The following is a 17,723-nucleotide window of genomic DNA, read 5'->3' as shown; positions in this document are numbered from 1 at the left end:
CGCTTTTCTTCACAGCGCTCCGGGGAAGGAGCCAGAGCCAGGACTGCTCGGCCTGCGAGCTCCTGCCCTGCTGCGGGGCAGCTCGAGCCGGGGCCGCCAGGAAGGGCCGCTGTGCGGGTGCGGATGCGGATAGGGATAGGGATACAGATGCGGATAGGGATACAGATGCGGGTGTCAGTGCAGATGTGCATGCGGGCCCGGCCGCCCGCTTCTCCGGCCCTGCGGGCAGGAAAAGGGCGGAAGGGCGGGGCAGGGAGGCACATGATGAAACTTCGCGGCGTGTTTCAACAGCAGCTGGCGGCGGGGGAGGAGCCGGCGGGAGCCGCCTCTTCCATCCCCCGGCGCGGTGCGGACGGCGGCTTTCCGTGCGCCGGCGGCCGGGAGCGGGTGAGGCAGCGGAGCGGGTGAGGCAGCGGAGCGGGTAAGGCACCGGGCCGCGGGGCTGTGCCGGGCAGGGCCGGCCGGGGGCCGCCGCCCCCAGGATCGCGGGCCGAGCAGAGCTGCGGCCGCGGGGCCCGGCTGGCGGGGCCGGCGGGCCCGGAGAGCGGCAGCCGCCGGAGGGAGGGGTGGCCGTGCCCAGGGAGCCCGTGACAGCAGCGTGCGCCGAGGGAACCTGCTCTCGGTACCCGCGGTCGCACGGAGACCGTGCGTTCCCGGGAGGACGCTCCAGCTGGTGGGAGAGCCTAACTCCATGTGCTGAGGGTGAGGTGCGGAGCGCCATCACTTGTCCAGATGGGAAAGATGTGGAGGGAGGGAACAGTGTGGCAATGCCGTGCTCGCATTGGCACGCCTTTTACAGCCCCGGAGTCCCGGGAGCTGTAGGCTTTGTGGCTCTCTGAACCCTAATCCTAATGGCCCTTTCGGGTTGAGGTCCCCAGCAACATCACTTGATCTGGAGGTCCCCAGCTGCAGCCCACCTGTACTATTAGAGACCTCTAATGTTACTCAGAGAGCTATGAGGCCTGTGTATATCTCCAGGGACACTGGGGCTGCAGAAGGCGTGCCAGGGCGAGCACGGCACTGCAACAACAATTGCTCCCTTCGCATCTTTCCCATCTGGGGCTACCACGCTGCTCGGGAACTCCAGTCTAAACCCATTCTCTTTTGGGTTGAAACCATTCCCCCTTGTCCTGTCACTGTGGGTCTTGCTAAAGAGCATCTGTCTTTGTTATAAACCCCCTTTGTATGTAAAGGCAAGAAATTGAAAGGACCATTAATGTTTCTGCTGAGATGATGTTACTTCAAGAGATCATACTATATTCCCAGTAATAACTCGTTCTGTTTGTGCTCTATGAAACAAATCACAGACAACCTTGCTGTATCTAAAAGTAAAAATTAAACCTAATTTCTTGCTGTCCAAAGTTTGTTTATCATACTCCGGGCAAGCCAGGTTTTACTTAGTAAAGTCTGCTATTCTCTTGATCAGTCTTCTTGGCAGTTAAGTGATTAATAACCTACATTTGTTATCTGTGTTTTGTAGGTATGTAGTGGGTTGACCTTGGCTGGATGCCAGGTGCTCACCAAGCCGCTCTATCACTCCCTTCTTCAGCAGAGTGGGGTGGGTGGGGGAAGAAAATATGATGAAAAAAACCCAACACAACCTCATGGGTTGAGATAAAGGCAGCTTACTAAAGCAAAAGTGAAGGTCATAAGCAAGCAGAAGAAAAAACCCAAAGATTTTATTCTCTCCTTCCAATCAGCAAGTGACATCTGGCCACTTCCTGAGAAGCAAGGCTTCAGCACACACAGTGATTGCTCTAGAGGGGAAACATCATAAATAACAAATGCCCCCCTTCCTTCTCCTTTCCCTTAGATTTTTTTTATCTGAGCAGACATCATATGAAAAGGAATATCCCTTTGGACCATTTGTGTCAGCTGTCCTGGGTGTGTTGCCTGGCTATGATCAGGCAACATCTTGCCTGCCTCCAGCCTGCTGGTGAGGGGGGAATTGGAGAGCACCTATGCTGTGGGAGCACTTCTCAGCAGTAGCCAAAACCGTGATGTGATATTATCACCTCGCTAGCTACCAGTACAAAACACAGCACTGTGAGGGGCTGCTGAGGGAAAAATGAGCTCCCTCTCAACCAGACTCAATATTGTCAGCTCTTGCTTGTAATGTTCGTATCTTTATTGAACAGGTTCTCCACTTGCGCGTACAACAACAGCCTCACAATGTGCGGGATCTGGGCCCTGTTTGGGAGCGATGAATGCCTTTCTGTCCAGTGTCTCAGTGCCATGAAGATAGCACACAGAGGTCCTGATGCATTTCGTTTTGAGAACGTCAATGGTTTCACCAACTGTTGTTTTGGTTTCCACCGCCTTGCAGTTGTTGATCAGTTATATGGTATGCAGCCTATCCGGGTGAAGAAATTCCCGTATCTGTGGCTGTGTTACAATGGAGAAATCTACAATTTCAAACAAGTAAGAGCTGTATGGATGATACAGCTTTTTTTTTATTTGTCTTTTTTTATTTTTTTTATTTAAAAATTAGTGGATATTCAGAAAATCTTTAAAATGTGGTAGACTAGAATGTCAGAAAAAAATTTAAAGTTGGTAAAGGAGTAATGATGAGCTGTGAATCTGGTGGCTTAGTAACATACTTAGTCTTTAATACTAAAAAATCACTTTTTAATTGACAAGAAGGGGAATAGGTATTGGTATGTTCAGGTTCAATCAATTTTAAATAAAGATACATTCTTCATTATCTCTTGGGTTGGGGAATTTCAAACTTCTTTCTCCCCTTTTCTCTTCATAATGCAAATGCTTTTAGTCTGTCTTGCTCTTCAGTTATTTTGGGTCATCAAACTCCAAGTTGTTTGGTATTGCATTTTTATTATTGCATATTAATCTAGGTGGGATATGTCACTTACAGTATATTAATGTATAGTATGCATGCTTATATATTTATGTAAAAGCAGTAAGCATTAAGGAGATGTTTCCATTATGCTACCAAAGTCCTTAGGTGTCTGCAGCAAAAGCCAGATTCTTTGTGGGGTTTTTGAGAGCCACCGAAGTCTCTTAGGCACAAAACTAGCAGCAACTTTACTTACTTCCTGAAGTGTCCAAATGTCCCTGATGGGCTAAACACTGTCAGTGGGCCTTTGTCCCTTTGCTGAGATGTCCATGCTGCCTGTGTTAGTTGGGAAGATGATTCAGATAATCCAAATTTGATGTATAAAGCAGCTTAAAATTGTGTCTGATTCGGAATCATGCTGAATGAATGTGTAAAGTGTATCATATACCAAGTGTGGTAGTATCAGAAATGTATGAATAATCTGAGATGTCATAGTATTTCTAATATCACAGTTTTGAAGTCGGACTCAGGATCCTGTTAGTCATGTCAGTGACATCAGTAGTGTCATTGGGAATTTGACTGAATAGGCAGGAGATTTTATCTTTTTTCCCAGTCTTCAAGTATCTGGCTGTTTGAAAGATGAGATAAACTTTGCCCTGCAACAGATGTGAAATGTACCAACAGTCTGTAATACTTGCAGTGTTTTGCATTGTGGCTTTTCTGCTGTTGAAAGCAATAAGAATTACTCTCCATCATGCTACACAGGGTCTCAAACAGACTTTAATTATGCAAAACTTGCATTGCCATCTGCAGGAATTTGTTCGGTCATTGTCACTACATTATGTATCCTCTTTCTTTATAATGAGACTTTTCTTTCAAGCTTGTGGCTGAAACCTATCTAGGAAAGGATCATTGGAGAAACAGGTGTCTTGTTTAGGGCAATGACTTAGTTATTTTAATGTTGGCTCATTTGACCTAAGACTGCCCCATAAATGACAATTAAAACCAAAGAACTTAAGTTAAAATGCTAGAGTATTGGTTTTGTGGGGTTTCTTGTCTTGTTAGTGTTATATTGAAACCCTCTACTTCTCTTTGTCTTGTACGTATTGAAAGGACTTTTAGAGAAGCACCACAAGAACATGAAGAATATTTGGACTGACCTAAGTCTGACAGCTGATTGCTTCCTCGCCCACTCCATCTGCACAGGCAGAGTGAAAAGGCTAGTTTGAGGAATGGAGGAAGATTAGGCAGAAGGACATTCTCTGTGCATAAAAAAACCACTGAGGAATTGCAGTGACTGCATAAGTAAACCAAAGTTTCTTTCCGAAATACTTTACCCTGCAGAGATGTTGCAAGTGTCTATGTGTTTAGAGTTGTTTTTTTAATTTTTGAGACAGTGGCTGGCTAGTGCTTCTGAAGACCGGGGTCATGTGTTTGCAGCTTCACATCCTCAGATAGAAGTGTATCCCTGAAAACTTGCCGTACTGTCAATTCCTTAAGACTACAGAGTCAGTCTCATTGCCTAAGAGATCATACTGGATAATACTTTTGTAGTGGTTTTACCCTCACTGGATGCCAGGCATCCACCAAAGCCGTTCTATCACTCCCCTACACAAGTGGATGAGGAAGAGAAAATATAGTGAAAGGTTCATGAGCTGAGATAAGGACCGGGAGACATCACTCACCAGTTACTGTCATGGGCAAAACAGACTCAGCTTGGGGATATTAATTGAATTTATTGCCAACAAAATCAGAGCAGGATAATGAGAAGTAAAATAAGTCTTAAAAAAGAAACCTTCCCCTCACCCCTCCCTCCTTGTCAAGCTCTGCCTCCTCCCCCCCAGCGGTGTAGGGAGATGGGCCATGGGGGTTATGGTCAGTTCATCACATGTTGTTCCTGCAGCTGCTCAAGGAGAAGATTCCTTCCCCTGCTCCAGCATGGGGTCCCTTGCACAGAAGACAGTCCTCCATGAACTTCTCCAATATGAGTCCATCTCACAGCAGCAGTTCTGCATGAACTGTTCCAGCGTGGTTCACTTTTCCACGAGGCTGCATTCCTTCAGGCGCAGGCTGCTTCAGCGTTGGTCCCCCACAGGGCCCCAAGTCCTACCAGGAAACCTGTTCCAGCATGGGCTCCCCTTTCTGCAGGTCAGCAGATCCCTGCCAGGATACTGCTCCATCATGGGCCTCCCGTGGAGTCACAGCCTCCTTCAGGCACCCACCTGCTCTGGCATGGGTCTCCTCCATGGGCTGCAGGTGGATCTCTGTGCCGCTGTGGACCTCCATGGGCTGCAGGGGCACAGCTGCTTCACCATGGGCTGCACCACGGGCTGCAGGGGAACCTGAGCTCTGGCACATGGAGCACCTCCTCCCCCTCCTTCACTGACCTTGGTGTCTGCAGAGTTGTTCCTCTCACATATTCTCACTCCGCTCTTTCCTGGCCACAATTTCATCTGCGCAAGAACTTTTTTATTTCTTCTTAAATACATTATCACAGAGGCATTACCATCATTCCTGACTGGCTCAGCCTTGGCCAGCGGTGGGTGTGTCCTGGAGCCGGCTGGCATTGGCTCTGCCGGACATGGGTAAAACTTCTGGCAGCTTCTCACAGAAGCTGCCATCCCCTGTAGCTCCCCTGCTACCAAAACATGGCCATGCAAACCCAATACAACTTGGAACACCAAAGTATAATTTCCTTCTTTGGTGGAAATATTTATGTAATTTTTAAAGTGTGATTTTACACAAAAAAAATTGGTTTTCTTATTAAACAATTACATGAATGGTGTTGCTTTTTCAGTTAGTAAGCAGGCAATGTTTGCAAATGCTTATTCATGTTTTTCTTTATCTTTTTTCTTAGCTGCAGAAGCAGTTTGGATTTGAATATCAAACATTAGTGGATGGTGAGGTTATCCTTCATCTTTACAACAGAGGAGGAATAGAACAAACAGCATCCATGCTAGATGGTGTATTTGCTTTTATCCTTCTGGACACTGCAAACAGAAAAGTGTTTCTGGCGAGAGATACCTATGGAGTCAGACCACTGTTTAAGGTGCTGACTGATGATGGATTTTTGGGTGTCTGTTCTGAGGCAAAAGGTAAAACTAGTTGTGTTTAGTGCCTAAATAATCTTACATATTGGTGTTGGAGACAAACTGCTTTGTCAGGCTTTTCTCCTAAGTGTGAAGAGAAAATGAACTGTAAGTTCAGTAATATATGAACTATATTTACTAGTATAAGAACTACACATCATTAAAACAAAAACCTCCAAGATGTTTAATTGTCCTTAATATCTCTAAAATAACTTTATTTATTTAATTTTAGAATTCTGTGTTCTGTAATTATGGCAGTATTGAAATCAAGACTTTTTTTATGTTACCCCAAAGTTAAATTCAGTCTATAGAGTTAGAGTAGATTTATGCTACAATAAATGTATTAGACTTTGTTCCTGGTGTTCTATAATGAATTGGGAAATAATGCCACAAGAACTGCTAATCTGTAAAAGCCATAATTTTGAAACCTTACTGAAATTGCCTGCAGCATTGGGTAATTTTCCAGTATCACTTATTTTATTTGATGACAATTTTTTTCCTTTGAGAGGACACATCCACTGCTCTGTTTTTTAAAGTAATCTTGCCACTTTCATAAACGAATCTGAACAGTGTCAAAAGGGAATTTATTGCCTAAAATGCACTTTGGCTAAAATATACTTTCACGATTGCATGTGTCTCTCCCATTTACTGTTTATCTATTTCATTATCAGACTGCAATATAGCTTGACTCCTCTAATAGTAGTACTGTGTACTAGTACTAAGAGCTGTACCATCTCTGCTTCTTGTGAAGGAAGAAGGGAAGTGAATGTTTTGGAGACTCTATCCTATAACCATTGCAGTGAATTACCAGTCCCTCTCTAACACCAATTCAGTATCTCTGAGGACTTCCTCAAGGGGCATCCAGGTCACCAACAGGTGCTCAACATCCTCTTTCACAAGAGGAATGTAGATAAAGTTTGATTCTTGGCATTCAATACCAGTGGAGTAGATCAGTCTGGAACCGATGAATTATGAAATCACTAAATCAATGTCAATTAAGTTATCACGTCAGTGATGTTGGGTTTTTTTTCAACCCCCTTATTAGCTTGACTACACTTAATTTTAAATACAAAATCAGTTCATAATTGTCATTTGAATTTTTATAAGCATATTACACCTTGACCTGGACATCATGTGGTCAGTTAGAAAAGTGATCTTCTTAATGTTCACAGGGATAAATTGCTACTTGCCAATTAGTAAAACTTTCTGGTTTGTTTTCTCTGTTGTCTGCCTCAGCTTGAGACAGCTCAGATCTATGTGTGCATCCTGCCAGAAGCAGAGTCACGCTATAGCCAGGACTGACTCTGACTTAAAAGGGTATTTTTTAATACCAGGTTTAGGATCTGGAGAAAATATTTGTATATAGTTTTAGTACAGAGGCTGTTGAGTGAGGTATGACTTAACCATCCTAGGTCAAAAACGTTGACATTTTTCTTTTTTCCCATTTCATGTGTAGGACTTATCAACTTAAAGCATTCAACATCCTTATGTTCTAAAGTGGAACCGTTTCTCCCGGGTCATTATGAAGTATTGGATTTAAAGCCCTCTGGCAAGGTTGCGTCAGTGGAATTAGTAAAATTTCATAGCTGTAAAGATGAACCGCTCCATGTTGCATGTGATACAGTGGAAGCTCTGCCTCCAGGTAGTACAGCAAAGATTTTGCTATGTATTCTGATTTAAAAGTGAAAAAATCATAGTCTTTGAATATAAAATTTGTACTGATTGGTTTAAAAAAGTACCATTTAAGAAAAAAAATACCAACTTGGAAGAACTTTTAAAATGTAGGGACTTTAGAGTTGTTCTTGTAGGCAGTTGTGTACAAAGATGGACTTGAATACCTTTGTTATCAGAGGAGATTCAGACAAATATCTTTGTTTCCTATTAGCATAATCCATTAAAGTCTAAGTAGCACTTTTTGGACTTTTTTCCCCTTCTGTTTTGAACAGGCTTTGACCTTGAAACAGTGAAAAGCAACATCCGTATTCTATTTGAAAATGCTGTTAGAAAACGTTTGATGGCTCACAGAAGAATCGGTTGTCTTCTGTCGGGTAAGTAACAAGAACCACAGTGATTTGGTATCTTCTCTCTCTTTTGCCCATCCTCTGCTAGTTAGAGGAAAGTATATTGGCTCTTCAGCTGTGATGTACCTGAAGTGATCTGAATCTTCATTTGCTTTTTATCTTCATTTGCTTTTTAGAACAGGCACCAGCGAACTTGTTAGTTTGGGATAAAGTTCTCCAGTTTACAAATATCTTGAAAATCTTATGCTTTTAAAGTTTACTCTGGACTGGGATCTTGGCTTGTTAAGACACTTTTTTTAAATAAGAGGAAATAAATATATTCTTATTGAAAAATCACTCAATATATTCTTAAATACATGAGATTTATGCTTACATTGGTGTCTAAAAGATAAATGTAATTATTATGCTCACTTTGCACAGATTGAGCCTAGAAAAAAAGCCTTGGCATGTTTCAGATAGCAGGAGGAATTGAAATTCTTACTTGTCACCTTTGCTATAGTCTTCATCCTAAACTCCCTTGATTTACCAAATTACAGGAGACCACCTGGACCAAAATTATTTGCTGCACTCTTTCGCAGATGAGGTAATAGCATGTGGTACAGGAAGTTGTTCACTGACTTAGCTGATCAGTGTTGTGATCTGGTGGTTCAGTGTCACAGAGGAACTTTACAAAGCTAAAGCTCTGTAGCCAAAGGACTGACACCTTATTTCCTGTGTTTGTGTAGCACTTTTTACTTACGGGTAGAGTTCATGCTGTTCATGCATTCATTGAACATCAGTAATTACACTTTTGTCATGAACCCTAATAAATGTGCATCCGAATGAGAGAGAACTGACCAGGAGATACTGTTGGACCATTTCCCTACTACGGCATCATAGAAAGTAGGTAAATTAAACAGGAAGATACGGAGAGCTGGGAGATCCAAATCTCAGTAAAAAAGCCTGTTTAAACCCCAGATTTCAGATATCAAATTAGAAGGCAGTCAGCAGCTCCTCAGATGCACATGGAGAAAGCTGTAGTAGCAAAACTAAGTGCCTGTGCTGGCATAATACCAGAGTATTTCAGTGCTTCACAGTTTTGAGTATGCTTGGCACATCATGGTTAGAGAATTGCTTCTGTTTCCAATCACAGAGGGAGTTCTGCAACTTCTCAGTGGAAGTTCAGTTTTCCTGATTTCTGCATCCTAAGCACTCAGTTTGTTTTCTGTGCTCTCCTTTTGTCAGATTCTGCATGTAATTTCAACAGGATTTTTTTTTTTACAAGATAGCATGCCCACAAAGTGGATCAGGGTGGGAATTGATGCTAGTACACTCAGCTGAAAAAACATGTGCAGATTGTAGGAAGCAAAGAGAAGAGGGTTTTGCCTCATACTTGTCAGAACTGCAGGCAGATGTGGGCAAACAGGTACTGTGTTTTGCTCAGTACTTCAAAGGGGAGTAGCAAGTAGAACTAGTCAAGGATTAGCAGAACTAGCTCATGAGAATAAGAAGGTGGACCCTTAGAGTACTGGTTTTATTATATTAGAGTATTGGCTGTATTGTATTAGAGTATTGGTTTTATTTTTTGCTTTTCCAAACTGTTCAAATCTTTTCACTGTCCTCTACAAAGGCGAGGAAAAAAAGAATGATTGGGAAATGCTTACACTAAGCATTTTGGTTTGTTACTTAATTCTTTTTTATTCAAACAGAAGAAAAAACTTCCGTAGTCCTGTCAGTAGACTATCAAATGTGTAGGTAAGAAGAGGATAGGGAGCAGTTTTGAAATGAAGAACAAATCCCATTTTGGCAGAGTTGAGAAGGAACATGTTCTGTAGCAGTACAATGTGTTCAGTATACTTTCTGTGTATTTTAAAGAGGGATCTCTACTGATGCTTCTGACACCAAGTAACAGCTGTTACTGAAGACATTCTACTAAAGTTGCTTGATCCTCTTGTTAAGCAGAGGTAAAGGTACACTTGTATGAGAAGTACCTTGTATTCACACAGCTTAAAAATGAAGCCCACTCATAAGATTGCAATATCTAGATTCAGTGTTCTTAAGGGGGAAATAAAACATCATTCAAAAGCCTTATCAAATAATTTGTTTTGTTGGCAGGGGGCTTAGATTCCAGCTTGGTTGCAGCTGTTCTTCTGAAACTGATGAAAGAAATCAACATCAGTTATCCATTACAAACCTTTGCAATTGGGATGGAAAACAGTCCTGATTTACTGGCTGCCAAAAAGGTATCCTAAGCGCTGCTTTCAGTTTGTTCTGAGCTGCTGAATGCTAAACTGTGTATTAATGGTTCTAACTTCATGCTATGGCATTTATAGTAACACTGAATACTCATTTATTGCTAGGATGTAAATCAGTTTGCAGTAAACCATTTAGTACAACATTTGCTGCTTAACCTTACAAAAGAGACAACTGAACCTTATCTGTTTTCTCTTGAAATCAGAAGACTTTCATGACACAGTCCCATTGTGTTGTTGCCAAAAGGACAGTACTTTGGACTTGTCTCAATTCTGCCTCTGGGTTTTAGGGTAGATCTCCATTCTATAGTTCCTATAGTATGGCATTTGTATATATGTTAAATATTGGAAGTTAATCATCACTTTTCTGAATTAAGTTCTTTGTACAAACTGTTTGGCATGTGGGTTACCCCTTAAGTATGCAGGCTGTCGTGACTTTTGAGCTGCTTTTTCTCTTAAGGGCAAATATCTGGAGTATTTAGAGCCTCTACAGATTTGGTTATGCTTTTGGCAAGCAGCCGGATGGTCTCTTGCAATCACGATTGAACACTGTAATCAGGGAGACTGTGTTCTCTCTGGTGAATGTACCACTGCAAGTCAGAGTGGCTGCTAAGTAACATCTTTTCTTGGCATAATGTCATAATTGTCACTGTAGCAGAAGGGAGCTGGTGCTTTTGCTCAATTTGTGTGTTTTAAACACAATGCATATTTATAAAATGTTCTAGTTGAAAAGGGATACATGATTGTAACCTTTTACAAACAGGTGGCAGCACATATAGGCAGTGAACATCATGAAGTAATACTTAATACTGAAGAGGGAATTCAGGCAATAGAAGAGGTTATCTTCTCGTTGGAAACCTATGATATAACAACAATAAGAGCTTCAATTGGTAAGATCTTTTTAATGGTAATCTTTGGTTTATATCACCCAAATAAAATTTCATGCGAAACCATGTGGTCATCTACTAGATCCCTTAGCTGACACAGAACTTGGGAACTGTGACTCTGAAGGTCTGCTTCCCAGTCTGATCTGTGATACCACACTGAGGCAAAAGCATTTACTAGTTTCCAAATCTCTGACTGCAAAAAACAACTGTCAAAAACTGTTCCTGAAGCTTTTGAGATGAAAAACAAAAGTTATATGAAGAAGAAACGTTAAATCAGTAGGTCTAGGTTTTCTTCTCTGATGAGTAAGAACCTTGGAGAAAGGGGGGAAATTTATAAGTTATCTGAGATACTGAATGTTATGATAGCAGAACAATTATGATTACCCTTTTCTTGCATAATTTTTAAACTAATGGGAAGTATTTCTTGTCACTCTTTAGTAACACAGATTCTTATAATGTATGTTTGATTCTGAGAAGTGAAGGAAGTCACCAGCAGCTTTTTACAAAGCATTGCCAGCCTAATTGGAGTGAAAAACACTAATCCAATGCAATTCTGCATAATGCAAGCTACAACACTTTACCCAGTTAATCTTGTGTCATCCTAAAGTGTTGTAAAGTGTTATGAAACCAAATAGTCAACACAGTTTTCAAGGCTGAGCTCCCTGTGTGAAATCTGCTCCAAGAAGATAGGATTTGTGGAATACTGAATTTGTGAAATGTGAAATACTGAATGCAATTCTTTAAAAATTAAAGCCAACTTTTCATCTGTAATTTTTTCTTTGTGATTTGCTGCTTAGTATAAAAAATAATGAACTTGATCCTTTTCATTAGGTTTGTAATACTTATGTTATAAAAGCATATGGTTCAGAAAGATGCATCGAGGGGAAGAAATAATTCTGTTTAATAAATAATCCTTTACAAAAAATTTTTAAAAAGGGCTTTATCCAGTTCAACCCACACTGGCAGAGACTTAAACAGCAACTTTTAGTGGTAGCTTTGTTCCCTAAAGCTAAAGGGTTTATTCAGCACTATACTGGAATTAATCATGTGCTTAATTTCAAATTGAGTCAAATCATCTCCTCTCTGTGTTTCCGTGGGAATCCTTCAGCATTCTCAGGATCACAAATAGACACATCTTTCTCATATTTTGAGGGCTAAGTGTTTAGATATGCAGTTTAGATGTATTTGCAGCACTTAGCATGGCTGATGATGGCTTTGAGTAGCAAGATGTTATTTTACATTAGTTGTTTGCTACAGAAGGAAGTGGTGTAGGAGACAAACTTCTATAATGCTAAACTTAAAACTACTAGCTGTATATAGCATCATACATGTAGCTATACTTTAATATACTTTTTTTTTTTTAAGGTATGTGTCTTGTCTCCAAATATATTCGGAAGAAAACAGATAGTGTGGTAATTTTTTCGGGAGAAGGATCAGATGAGCTGACACAAGGCTATATATATTTCCATAAGGTAAGTATATTCACTATACAGAAAGCCCTTGAGCTGCTTGTTCTCCCGTTCAGCTGAACATCTCCGAGATTTCAAGGTGTGATGTTTGAGAATTGTCACAACTGTATATTTGCTGGTTTTTTCCTGAGGTGGCATAAAATCCAAGGGATTTGATCACCTAAAAAGTAACTTTTAAAATCTTCAGCAATTCCTGAGACTGTTACTTCTTGTATGTAGTTTTTGCTATTTCTGAGATCACTCTGTGATCACTACAAACGCAGGACAGCAAGCAGTGGCTCCCTCAGTGCAGCTGTGTTCCAGCCATGTGCTCTGTTTGGTTTCAGGCACCATCTCCCGAGGAAGCTGCAGAGGAGAGCGAGAGGCTTCTGAAGGAGCTCTACCTGTTTGATGTACTTCGTGCAGATAGAACTACTGCAGCACACGGGTAAAATGTACTCTCTTGAATGGTGAGGACTCATGGGATTTAACAGCACAAGAAGATCTTAAAAGTTCTGCTGCTGTTGAGGAAATTACAACAGTTAACTGTTGGCTGAATAACTAAGTGATTCAGAATATTCTGCTGCAGGATAATTTTACTCCTGCTGTCTAGGTCTAAGCTAATCTAAGATAGTCATCAGTCTTCTGAATACTAGTAACAAATGGGGTGCACCCCATGTTCTGCTTGGTCTCCGTATCTTAATATAACTGAAGACATGACCCACTTTGGCAGAACAGGCATTGCTAATGTTCCAGGTATGCCCAGGCACTCAGGGTCCCTGAGCTCTGAGTGTGTGGGAAGCACAGTATATGAGGGCAGGCAAATCTGGTCATCAGAGGAATCAACAATCGCATTTCTGTTCTAAACACTGTGAGACAAACTTGCTATTGCAATTGCTACAGACAGTGTTTTATGAAAGAAAGTTTTGTTGGATGAGCAAATAGAGGAGAAATAAAACTGAATCTAATTGCAACTGCTTACAGTACCTCTCGATTAATTGCATCTACTTAGAGTAGCTCTTGATTCTTAGAGTAGCAGGAAAAGACTGCTGAGGATTTGTATGCCAAGATGAAATTGAAGATGTAACCTGAAGGAATTTCAGCAACAGCAAAGCACACTGTAAAATTTAATCTAGTCTGTGACCATAGGGCCCACTCTTGCCGACCAATGCAGGAAATATCTTTTGTCTGGGACTGTACTGTTCTTTACAGAAGCAGTGAATTAGAAATACCAATATTCAGAGTTGAAGAGGGGAAGTGAGGTTGTGTTTGACTTTGGGCTTTTTTGAGATTTAGACGAAGAGGAATCTTGAATCTAATTATCAGCATGCATATAAAGAACTAAACCAACATACTGAAAAGTGAAAAGTATGTGTATAGTCAGGTAGCTGACTATAATAAAGAGGTAGTAGGATACAATATGTGTGACTGACACCTGAGTGACTAGTTTGTTCTCTGGGAGCAAGAGGATTTTTTTAATGTGTTTTTGCATAGATATTGCAATGGTTGTTGCAAATCCTACAGTACTGTAGTCTTTAAATTCAGGGTACTAGAAGCTGCTCAGCATATGACATCATAAATCATCATGGTCTTTAATCTGCGTGGGCCATACACCTAAGTTTTCAAATTGGTGAATTAAATGCACATAGTCATAAATACGCAAGAGAAATTTCTTCTAATTAAAAGCAGAAAACCTAGTGTTTGTGTGAAAGACAGGAAAACTATTGTGGAATTTGTAAGTAGAGGACTTATGGGATTAATTCAATATCTTTTCTGTTTATTCCTCCTGTTTAGCCTTGAACTGAGAGTCCCATTTTTGGATCATCGATTTACTTCTTATTATTTATCTCTACCAGCAGAATTGCGAATTCCAAAGGTATGTAAAACTAGGGTTGGACCCAAGTGTAAGTGTACAAATTCATTAATACGTGTTTTAAGCATGAGCAAATTGTTGAATTTAGTGGTTAAGTCCTCTACTCAAAGTCAAACACGCTCTTAAATATTTTGCTGGATCGTTGGACTACTTGGAACCCTTTTCTGACTAGACCTTCTGAAAGGAAATGTTTCATAAGTTTTTAAATCCAGATTTTTGCACTTCCTCAGACTCATGACATTTTTTTTTTGTTCTGCAAACAGAATGGAATTGAAAAATACCTTTTAAGATTGTCCTTTGAAGATTCCAATTTACTTCCCAAAGAAATACTCTGGAGACCCAAAGAAGCTTTCAGTGATGGTATAGCATCAGTGAAGAAATCCTGGTTTTCTATTCTTCAGGACTATATTGATCAACAGGTACAATATCACTTTTTTGGGTCTTTCTCATTTAAGTGTATTAGATACAGTTGCCAAGGGGAGGCAGCTCACATGCTTAGTGGACAGAATAAATCTGGGTATATCATTTAATGTGAAGGAGCAAGGTAAACCTTAGCCAATGCTCTTCTAGGTATCTGAGTTGGTTGAAGATGTTTGTAATGCTAGGTACAAAGAAATGCGAGAGCCTGACAGAAATGATTGTGTAAGGAAATGAACATCATTTAAGTGTCTGCATTGCAAATTATATTATGTGTTGACAAACACAATTTCTGGGTTACAGGCAAAGCAGCTGCTTCAGCTGATAGCACTTGCATGAACTTACTCTGCTGCTGAGTAACAACATAATGACTTTATAATGTACTTTTTCGTTTACGTCATTCGTTTTTCAAAGCTGTTCCTAGCTAAGCCATTTTGCTTTCTAAAGCCTCTGTTTGCATTGCTAAGCTGCATTTTGGCTCTGGACAAAGTATAATCCCCTCTGGAGTACAGAGGTAGTTTAATCCCCAAGAGAAGGGAATAACACCTATTTACACAAGAGCTCTGTTACACAGAAATATGTGTAATCAAACCTGTGGATGGGTGCTCATCTGTCCTATCACCATATCATTTTCTTTCTCTATATCCACAAGCAAGAAAGTAGTTGGGTCAGGCAAGTGTTGTGCTGCCTGTTCTGAGCCTGTACTGTTGTAGGAGGAGCAAATTTATTTCATGGCCGTGAAAAGTCAGACAGCCTCTTGGGAATGGAAGTTGCTTTAGAAATTGCCTCAACTGGTGCAACTATTCATCCTCCCTTTCAGAGCCAACTTAGCAACTGCAGGTGTCTTTACCTCTGCATCCCAGGTCTTTTGTTTCTAAGAGCTTGGTTATACAAACAGAGTCAACAGTTCTCCAAGTTGAAAAAAAAACCTAGGAAGCCACTTATGTGGCAAAGTGACTGCTTTAAGATTTTCCACTTGTTTCACAGCAAAGGAAAGGATAGGAAAGAAGTTTTTGTGAGTTTACTAACAAAGGTGGTTGTAACCCAGACAAATGGGCTTCATGTGTCATGCAGGAGAAATATCAACAGCACTGGAAATACAGTTACATATTCATAAAGATCAAGGGAGTGTATGACAAAGGTTTGACCTGTCAAACCTCTGCCTCTGGAATAGACTTTTTTTTTTTGTAAACCTGTGGGCATTTAGTGGTTTGTGAATTCTTGCGTATCTTTAAAAGTTAAATGTATTTGCAGCTTAACTTGAATTTTGCTTGTGTCTGTAGGTTGATGACCTTTTGCTGGAAAAGGCAGCAGAGAAATATCCTTTCAATCCTCCTAAAACAAAAGAAAGTTACTACTACCGCCAGATCTTTGAAAAGCACTACCCAGGGCGAAGCAGCTGGCTGCCCCACTACTGGATGCCAAGATGGGTTAAAGCTACTGATCCTTCTGCACGCACATTGAAACATTACAAGTCGGCCACCCAAGAATAGGCTGTTGAAATAATCCCCCAAATGAAAGTGCTGCAAGCGTTTTGTGTGCACTGTTTTAAGAAAACCAAACAAATTATGCAAACCTAGATCTTAAATCGTCTTTAAGATGTATTTTGACAACGCTATTGGAAATGAGAGCTTTCTGTAGTTAGCGTACTATTAAAGATTTACCCTGCTGTATCAAAACTTTGTAATTCATGGGAAAATACTTCATGGACAGAAAACTACATTATTTGACAACTCTGTTCCTTATGTGACCTCCATTGTATTCAGTTGCCTGGCAGTTATTTAATATATTTTAGTGGGAGCTCTGTTACAAGGACTTGAATCGGGCTGAGGGATGCAAACTGCTGAAGGTCGTCTGAGCAAAGGGGAATTGGCTGTAGCTGTTTAGTGACTTGTGTTCCTGGCTGTGGGACTTGGATAGTCTCTATATTATTCTGTTCTGAATGTCTTTCTACACACTCCTGAGAACCTCGGTGTAGTTTTCAAAAAGTATTTAGATATTCATAGCTATGCAGAGATGCTTACTAGAGATTATAATAGGTGTGGTGCTGGGTGTTAATTAATTAAATGAATGGGAATCTTATTTGTTCCTGTGAAGCCACCGGTTGGCTGTTTTGAGTCTTATAAATATACCATGAGTCTAAAGATATTGTGGCTGTTACTGAAGAGCAGAACAGATGAGGGAAGCCAAGTTATGTCTTTGTTTCTAACTCAAGGAGTTCAATTTTTAAATTTATTTATTATTCTTGAAAAAAAGAAAGGGTGTTAACTGGATGATATGTGTCAGTCTGGTGGAAATTGCATGAGTATTTTAAGAAATTTTTCACTTACTTTGAGAGTTTTTCCACCTGTGTGATGAAAAGGTAGACTGTGTTGCTGCTGAACTTTGCGGTGAACCAACCTTGTTAACTATAGATTTTAGTCAGACAAAGCATCACTAATGACAGCAGGATCAGGTGCCTTGCTTGGAAGAACGGGAAAAAAGCGTCTTCACAAACTACAAGAACTTGTCATACTCTGTTGAAAAGCACCTGCGTTTTTCTCCAGGACAACTTTTTATTAACTACTTAGTCATGGAGGCTGCTTTTTTAAAGGTAACTTAAAGGTGGTCAAGAGATAGATATGTGTGCTACAGATTGACTTGATTAGCTTCGTGCTCTTTGTGAAGACAAGTCTGCTTTATTGTCCCTCTTGACTAGGAAACCAAAGCCATTTTTTATTTAAAAAATAAAATATATGCTGTTCTGATTTAAAATCTTCATGAAATGACTGATGTCTATTTGTTACTGCACCCTAATCCTACATGTGTATTCCGGAAACTTTACTGAAACCTTTCGGTGGCACCAGAGCACTCGTGAACTGCCCAGTTATGGCCAATAGTGGCAATGTTTTGACATAAACTTGCACGTATTAAGTTAATACATTTCCTGCAGTCCTCCTAAGGGCCATGCACTTATCTTTTTG

At 40.6% G+C, this 17,723-nt stretch overlaps 1 protein-coding gene across 6 annotated transcripts; it reads left to right on the top strand.

The window, feature by feature from the left end:
- The first annotated feature begins 14 nt into the window (after nt 1-14).
- Nucleotides 15-17,520, top strand: ASNS (asparagine synthetase (glutamine-hydrolyzing)). 6 transcript variants are annotated; one of them, XM_027639043.1, is made up of 12 exons: nt 15-129; nt 2,139-2,421; nt 5,652-5,889; nt 7,340-7,525; nt 7,830-7,931; nt 9,999-10,126; nt 10,899-11,025; nt 12,388-12,494; nt 12,818-12,918; nt 14,265-14,346; nt 14,607-14,762; nt 16,044-17,520. In XM_027639043.1, exons 2-12 carry the CDS (start codon nt 2,173-2,175, stop codon nt 16,251-16,253), a joined length of 1,686 nt encoding a protein of 561 aa, XP_027494844.1. In that variant the 5' UTR covers nt 15-129; nt 2,139-2,172; the 3' UTR covers nt 16,254-17,520. The 6 variants fall into 6 exon arrangements, with proteins under 6 accessions (XP_027494844.1, XP_027494841.1, XP_027494840.1 ...); XM_027639040.1 differs by lacking the exon at nt 15-129 and adding an exon at nt 288-387; XM_027639039.1 differs by lacking the exon at nt 15-129 and adding an exon at nt 292-404.
- Nucleotides 17,521-17,723: the final 203 nt, after the last annotated feature.

Source organism: Corapipo altera, unplaced genomic scaffold, assembly GCF_003945725.1.
Source record: "Corapipo altera isolate COAL_440 unplaced genomic scaffold, ASM394572v1 44, whole genome shotgun sequence".
Taxonomy (NCBI): Eukaryota; Metazoa; Chordata; class Aves; order Passeriformes; family Pipridae; genus Corapipo; species Corapipo altera.
The sequence above is the reverse complement of the archived record's forward strand: the minus strand, read 5'-3'. Positions and strand labels throughout refer to the sequence as shown.